The following is a 7,963-nucleotide window of genomic DNA, read 5'->3' on the forward strand; positions in this document are numbered from 1 at the left end:
AGTGCGCTTCAGCTTGAAGTCACGAACAGATGGCCAGACATTCTCCTTCAGGATTTTTTGATAGACAGAATTCATGGTTCCATTTACCACATCAACTCTTCCAGGTCCCGAAGCAGCAAAACAGCCCTAAACCATCACACTACAACCACCATATTTTACTTTTGGTATGATGTTCCTTTTTTGAAATGCTTTGTTACTTCTATACCATATGTAATGGGATATACACCTTCCAAAAAGCTTAACTTTTCTCTCGTCAGTCCACAGAATATTCTCCCAAAAGTCTTGGCGATCGTGAAGATGTTTTCTGGCAAAACTGAGACGAGCCTTCATGTTCTTTTTGCTCTGCAGTGGTTTTCGTCTTGGAACTCTGCTATGCATGCCATTTTTGCCCACTCTCTTTCTTATGGTGGAGTAATGAACACTGACCTTAACTCAGGCAAGTGAGGCCTGCAGTTCTTTGGATGTTGTTGTGGGGTCTTCTGTAACCTCTTGGATGAGTTATCGCTGCGCTCTTGGAGTAATTTTGGTCGGCCGGCCACTCTTGGGAAGGTTCACCACTGTTCCATGTTTTCACCATTTGTGGATAATGTCTCTCACTGTGGTTCGCTGGAGTCCCAAAGGTTTAGAAATGGCTTTATAACATTTTCCAGACTGATAGATCTCATTAACTTTGTTTCTCATTTGTTCCTGAATTTCTTTGGATCGTGGCATGATGTCTTTGAGGATCTTTGAGCTTTTGATAATCTTTTTGTCAGGCAGGTCCTATTTAAGTAATTTCTTGGTTGGGAACAGGTGCAGTAATCAGGCCTGTGTGTAGCTAGGGAAATTGAACTCAGCTTCCCAAAGATGTAATAAACCACAGTTAAGTTATGTTTTACTTTTTCACACAGAGCCCTGTAGGTTTGGATTTCTTTTTCCTTTAATAATAAAGACCTTCATTTAAAAACTGCATTTTGTGATTACTTGTGTTATCTTTGTCTAATATTTAAATTTGTTTTGTGATCTGAAACATTTAAGTGTGACAAACATGGAAAAGAATAAGAAATCAAGAAGGGGGCAAACACTTTTTCACACCACTGTGTGTATATCTATCTATATAAATAAAAGTATTCATACCCCATGAACTTTTCCACATTTTTTCATGTTACACCCACAAACTTAAATATATTTTAGGCCACGCTCACGTATTTTATGTCAGTATTTGTAAGGCAAAACAAGGAATGTGTGGAAAATACAGAAGTCAGAAGTGGTGACGTATTTCTATTATATTTTTCCTATGATTGCTCCACTCTTGGTTTTGGCTTAAAAATACTCATGTAAAATACACTCCAAATACTGAATGTGTGAACGTGGCCTTATTGGGACTTTAGAAAGTATTTGTGAAGTGTAAAGGGAATGCTACATGGTTTTCTAATTATTTTAAAATGTATTTATCTGAAAATTGTGACGTGTATTTGTATTCAGCCCCCGAGTCAATCACATTTTGCTGCAATTACTGCTACAGATCATTTGTGGTATGTCTCTAAGAGCTTATATATTAGTACATTTTTTTAATGTCCACTTCTTTGCAGGTCAGTGAACCCACAAAACTACAAGTCGGTAACGCTGATGTCATACTGAAGACAGACTGGAATAGCTGTGTTTAAAGCCAATGTACATGTGACAATACAAAAACAAGAATTATAAAAAGCACCTGTACAGTTTATATTTTTTCTAAATAAAATAATTTTAAGCTTTAAACACCTTACAAGTGCACTGTGATTATTAATGATAGTATATTCATTCTACACCACTTTACATAGCAGGAGAATGGCCGGACCCCTGTAGCATTGTAGATGCCATACATTTTTTCCTGCTCCTGTACAGAGTGCCAGTATTTAACATGGCCGAATGTGGACTCACTGTCTGTGCGATGCATCTGAAATACAGCAACGTTTCAAAGAGATTTAATTAACTATCTTTTAGTGTCTGCAGCTCATATGCAAACCTATGTGTCTCCATAACGGAAAACGAAAAGATAAATCTTGGCTAGTCTTTTCCCTTCCTTTGTGTCCCATACATCTTGTTAACCTAAGAAATGTATGTTAACATCACGGAAAGGGAGTATGACAGCAAGATCTGACTACATTAATAGGAGATAAAGGTCTTATTGCTTGAGGCTATACTGCTGGGACCCTCACTTTCACTAGAATGAGCCCCCCATTTCTCCATGGTGCTTTTGGAGATGCAATGAAGCAGTATGGTCACGTTTGTAGTCTCTGACTATTCAATGTCTTTGCGGTTACTGAAACTGCACTCGTCAGTCTCCCTCACCCCAGAAACAATGAAAGAAGCATTATTAAAGGAACCTGAGAGCAAATTAACTTTATTCCTAGTACGTAGTGAGTGGCGCCTAAACCATGCCCTTGGCACTGACTGACAGCCGGCATCAGTACTAAGCTGGCTGTCAGTCAGTGTCGGGTGCTCACTATGTACTGAATTGACTGAAGCCGCGCCGGCCGCTCCTCTATTAATGAAAGTCTGAGCCTGCCAGGAGCAGTTCGGTTCCTCCCGGCTGCCGGGCTTTCAGTATGGCAGTCACACAGCTTTTGAATGCTATTAACCTGCAGATTAACCCCATATCTGGAGGCTAATAGTGTTTTTTTAACATTACAGGTTCCATTTAAACATGGGCGACCACACCTATCCATTAAATACTTGTCCATAGTGATGAACAAGAGATCAGAAACCCTGTTCTAGTGTCTCTCTGTGTCTTACTGATCGAGCCACCAGCGATCAGGAATTTATCAAATATTCTGTGGATAAATGACTACTGTAGCTCAACAAACTTTGAATGCTTCAACAGTACAACCAATGCAAGAAATTTTTTAACATGAGATAATTTTTCAGAAAAATGCTTCTTTCTCCACTTTTGAGCCTCTTCTCCCCCACTTCCTGCATCGATCAATCACTTTCAATTCCATATTGACAAATGAGATGGATCAGATCTCAGATCACAGCTGCAGCTCTAATCCAGGTCTATTTGCCCGACTACTGCTGTCCTACCTGTGCTGGTTAGGACTGTAGATATTGTCCGTAAGTACAGACTTACCGTAGTTGATGAAGCTTACATCCTTCCTTATTTCAATACCACATATCTCAACAAAAAAGTTTGGGAGATATACTAAAATGAATTTTGAAGATGATTCTATTTAGTGTTTTCCTACACACAATACACATTTTATACTTCCATACACCTGTTTAATATTCGTTTCTGTCTTCAGTAGCACACTGCTCACCAACCTCTTAAGATTCTGGTTTTCTGGGGGCTGCGCACTCTTGAAAACTGCCAGTTTTGGCCGATGTATTGGTTGTACCACTGGTCCAAACTGTGTGCTGTCCTGTTCTGCTAGCATGCAGCATTGGAGGAGCACAGGGGGGCTGAAGCATTCAAGATCCAGAGATATGGACCGCTGCAGCACTCGATAGATCTATAGCAAAGACCTTCCAAGCTCTACACGCACTTTGATGCAGAGGTTGACAGTGACTTAGGCAACTGACAGTAAACTAAAGAATTTTTTCATACCAGTAAATTGCAAAATTGTTTTTACAATCATTTTGAAATTTTAACCATTTGTCATGCTGAGAAAACCCTAATCCATACGAGTATTCAGTGAAAGTCACACATGCTACATTAAGCTGGATATCTCTATTTTATGAACAGATTTATTTTTTCACTGTGCTTTACCAATGGTTTTAATATCATTTTCCCTATCTTTTACAGTTTCTTAGTTGTGGAAAATAACGGTGTCTTTTCTAGAGTAGGTCGCTTATGTCTTTCGATTGTTTCTTCATGACTCCAACTTTCTTTTGAGTCATCCATTTTTTGCTGAAATATAAGATTTCCATAAAAAAATTAATACAATTTTTCAATTAAGTTCTTGAAATAAATATCAGCAAATTTGACCTGCACAAAATTCTAAACATAGATACTAATGTTAGGACTACATGACAATTTATACTTGCCCAACTTTTATTTTTGGCTATGGGAGGAAAAGATGGGGACATGCAAAAATCTCCAAAAAGCTTGTAGGCAGATGGAAGCATGAAGTGCTCTAAAATGTCCTGGTAGACGGCTGCGGTGACTTTGGTCTTGATAAAACACAGTTGGACCTATACCAGCAGATGACATGGCTCCCCAAACCATCACTGATTGTGGAAACTTCACACTAGACCTCAAGCAGCTTGGATTGTGGCCTCTCCGCTCTTCCTCCAGACTATGGGACCTTGATTTCCAAATGAAAATTGGAACTCTGGGACCTTGTGGAGTGTGTCAATAAGTGCCTTCTGGACATCTGTCAAGTCAGCCGTCTTCCCCATGATTGTGGAGCCTACTGAAACAGACTAAGGGACCTTTTTAAACGCTTAGGAAGCCTTTGAAGGTGTTTTTTTGTTATTTTAATTTACTGAGATAATGACTTTTGTGTTTTCATTGGCTGTAAGCCATAATCATCAACATTAACAGGAATAAACACTTGAAAAAGATCACTCTGTTTGTAATGACTCTATATATGAGTTTCACTTCTTGTATTGAAGAACTGAAATAAATTTACTTTTCGATGATATTCTAATTTAGTGAGATGCACCTGTAGGTCACAGATTATGGCAGAGATGGTGAATTGTAGTTTTAACTAATGGCATTGTTATCCAAAAACTAGGAATGTTTTTATGGTGAATACCTGACCCTGCGTGTATTCAGGTACTGTAATAGTTAGGCTGCTGTAAAATAAAAAAAAAAAGAACTGAACACTTGTGTTGCCCTGCAATTTACACTCGTCATTGTTAATTATGTAGACAGGAAGAATTTTTGGATATTTTTTTATCTAAGTAAATCAGCCATATTTAAATGGTAAATGTCAAATATATGTTTTATGGGACTTTTGTATAGTTTTATCATACTGTTAAAATACTTTTGTTTTCTCCCTAGTTAATGAATAGCATAGAATACTGTTTGTCACATCACAACAAGAAAAAGGCAGCCCACTCCGCAAGGATGGAAAGAGAAAATGTATTTTAAAGAAACCAGTTGAGAGAAAGCAGAAGATCCAAAATATGCTTTCGCTCTACTGGTTTCTGTGAAACAACTAATGCAAGCCACATATACATCTACAGCAGCCTGTGGAGTGATTGATATGTTTGAAACAAGCGATTGAATGATTAACAACTTTCTTAATGGGGTTTTACCAATTTTGAAAATGAGTGATGGATAGGTGATAACTGCCCGATTACTGGGGGAGATCCAACTGCTGGGACCCACACCAAAGAATTGGGGCTCTAAAGACCCCCGTGTCAATGGAGTGGTGGTCAATCATAAACATCTCTACTCCATCCTTAATTGGAACACTGGAGAAATCGATAGATGCCGGCTGGTTTTCGGCAGTTCCATAAGAATAAATGGAGAGCATGATAGACCACCACTCCATTCAGATGGGGCTCTTTATTGTCCTCATTTTGGGATTAGTGTGAGTCCCAGTGGTTGGACCCCTTGCGATCAAAAGAGTCCATATCTAATGGATAGGGGATAACTTTCAAACTTGGTACAACCCCTTTCATTTTTGTTTTTTTCTTTTACCTGCTCAGTTGTGTGAGTGCTTATTTTTCTTCTAAGGTTGGTGTTTTCTACCAGCAATTCCTTTAATCTGGACTGTAGCTCCCTGGCGTATGTGAATACCATGGTCTTCATGGAATTTACCATATTGACAAGTTTGTCTTTCTCAGCAGTAATTAATGCCAGTTGTTCAGCATTTCTTTTCTTCTCCCTGTTTAAATCTTCAATTTCTTTAGCTAAAAACTGTTTCTCAACAGATAAATGGTTCCTCTCATCCTGGAAAAGCTTCCTTTGGTTAAGAAGCTCCTCACATTTGTCAGTTATAGTGTTTATCTCATGGAGGTATTCTTCTCCATCCTGTTCTGCTCCGGACAGCCGTAGCTGAAGGAAGTATTTCTCTGTCTTTAAGCGGCTGATTTGTTCCCTGTAGTGGAAATTTTCATCCTTTAAGCATTGCTCGTTAATTCGTAGATGTTTTAGAGCCATCTGGAAGCCTTCAGTTTTACTCTTCAGCCACTGCTCCTGCATGTAAAGTTTATCTGATTCAGTTAGATAACTTTCTAGCTCCTGAATCTTAAACACAAAGTCATCTCCTTTGGCTACATCCCCATCGTCCACATCCTTGAACTGTTTCTGAAGATTGCAGTTTTCATTTTTCAAAGTATTTTTTTCTCCTTTTTCTTCACTTCCAGCTCGTTCTTGACTTTCGGTAATTGGGATGACATGTCTGAGATGATCAGCGTGAGTGGTTGACCAACGCGGACTATCCACTGAGTTTTCCATAATTCTCCCCTCTCTTGTAAGAAGCAAGGCATTACTTTGATGCAGAGAAGGCACTTCTGCCTTTGGTGAATGTACAGAATAGTCTGTGAGCTGACTGTCACTTGTAGCTGACATACTGCTGTCATTTAGTTGTAAAGAAACATCAGTAATTTGTAATGGTCTAGATTCCATCTCTTCAGCATGAGAGGGTTCTCCTTTCAGGTCACTAATAGATAACATCTGATCATTAAATTGGTCATCATCCTCACCTTCAAAGGAAACCAAAGAGTCTTTGGATTCAGGAATATGACAGCTAATGTAAGAGAGGCTACTCCTGAGTCGTTTATCAACTTGTACTGGTAAAGCTGTATAAGAAGAAGGGACCAATGACGTTTCTGAACCAAGATGTTTTTTACTTGTCATGAATGGGAGTTCAGGCGACTTATGATGGGTGGTGTTATGCTGCGACTCATCACATTCCTTATTGGCACAAGAAGTATATAACCTGTCATTTTTCCTTGGATCACTCATCTTATCTGTGATAGAGAACGGTATATACGTGTTGTCTCTAATACCATGCAGATGAGATAATTTACCCTGCAATTACAAAGGCAGTATTGTACTAATAGGTAAAATTCCATTGTGATTATTACTGTTAGAAGTGCATACATATTTGTATTTCTTAACACTTTTCATTAGAAAAATGTCCTTACAATCATCACTTATGCTAATGGAAAGGGACATAACACAAGTAACTATACAAATATTTGCTTAAAAGGTTTGTCCAGTAAAAATAAGTTAGCACCTCACCTGAGGAAAGGTGATATTGATTAGTGGGGTTAAGACCACTTAGACCCACACTGGCAGGGCCAGCTCCAGGTTTTTCTGGGCCCTGGGTGAAAGAGTCTCAGTGGGCCCCTTTAACACATACCACAATTCATGATGCAGAGATACTGCAGAGAAATATAGGTATAGTACAATGCAAAGATTTCACTTCTTACATTACATGAGCGATATCTATTGTAAATTCCACAATAGCTCAGAAACCAGCGAATCGCTCCACACAGTATACTGGCCCCCATAAAATGCTCCATACACAATACTGGCCCCCATAAAATGCTCCATCCAGAATACTGGCCCCCACATAACACTCCATATGGAATACTGGCCCCCATATAACGCTCCATACAGAATACTGGCCCCCATATAACGCTCCATACACAATACTGGCCCCCATATAAGGCTCCATACGGAATACTGGCCCCCACATAACACTCCATATGGAATACTGGCCCCCATATAACGCTCCATACGGAATACTGGCCCCCATATAACGCTCCATACAGAATACTGGCCCCCATATAACGCTCCATACGGAATACTGGCCCCCATATAACGCTCCATACAGAATACTGGCCCCCATAAAACGCTCCGTACAGGATACCGTTCCCCTTATAACACTCCATACAGGATACTGACTCCCATATAACTCTCCATGCCGGCTGTTCCCCCCACATAATGCCCTATGCAGGCTGTTCCCCCCTTATAATGCCCCATGCAGGCTGTTTCCCCCCTTACAATGCCCCATGCAGGATGTCACTTCTCCTCCCCATA

The 7,963-nt window shown here is 39.6% G+C and overlaps 1 protein-coding gene across 1 annotated transcript in view; it reads left to right on the plus strand.

Moving 5' to 3' along the window:
- CFAP96 (cilia and flagella associated protein 96) overlaps positions 1 to 1,717 on the plus strand; it is a 41,983-nt gene extending 40,266 nt beyond the window's left edge. The window contains exon 8 of the mRNA XM_073656616.1: positions 1,572 to 1,717. Within this exon, the coding sequence (XP_073512717.1) occupies positions 1,572 to 1,620 (49 nt within the window). The 3' untranslated portion in view covers positions 1,621 to 1,717. The remainder of the gene's footprint in view (positions 1 to 1,571) is intronic.
- Positions 1,718 to 7,963: the final 6,246 nt, after the last annotated feature.

This window comes from Phyllobates terribilis, unplaced genomic scaffold (assembly GCF_046119375.1).
Source record: "Phyllobates terribilis strain yellow unplaced genomic scaffold, ASM4611937v1 Scaffold_1__5_contigs__length_1240528914, whole genome shotgun sequence".
NCBI classification, from domain to species: Eukaryota; Metazoa; Chordata; class Amphibia; order Anura; family Dendrobatidae; genus Phyllobates; species Phyllobates terribilis.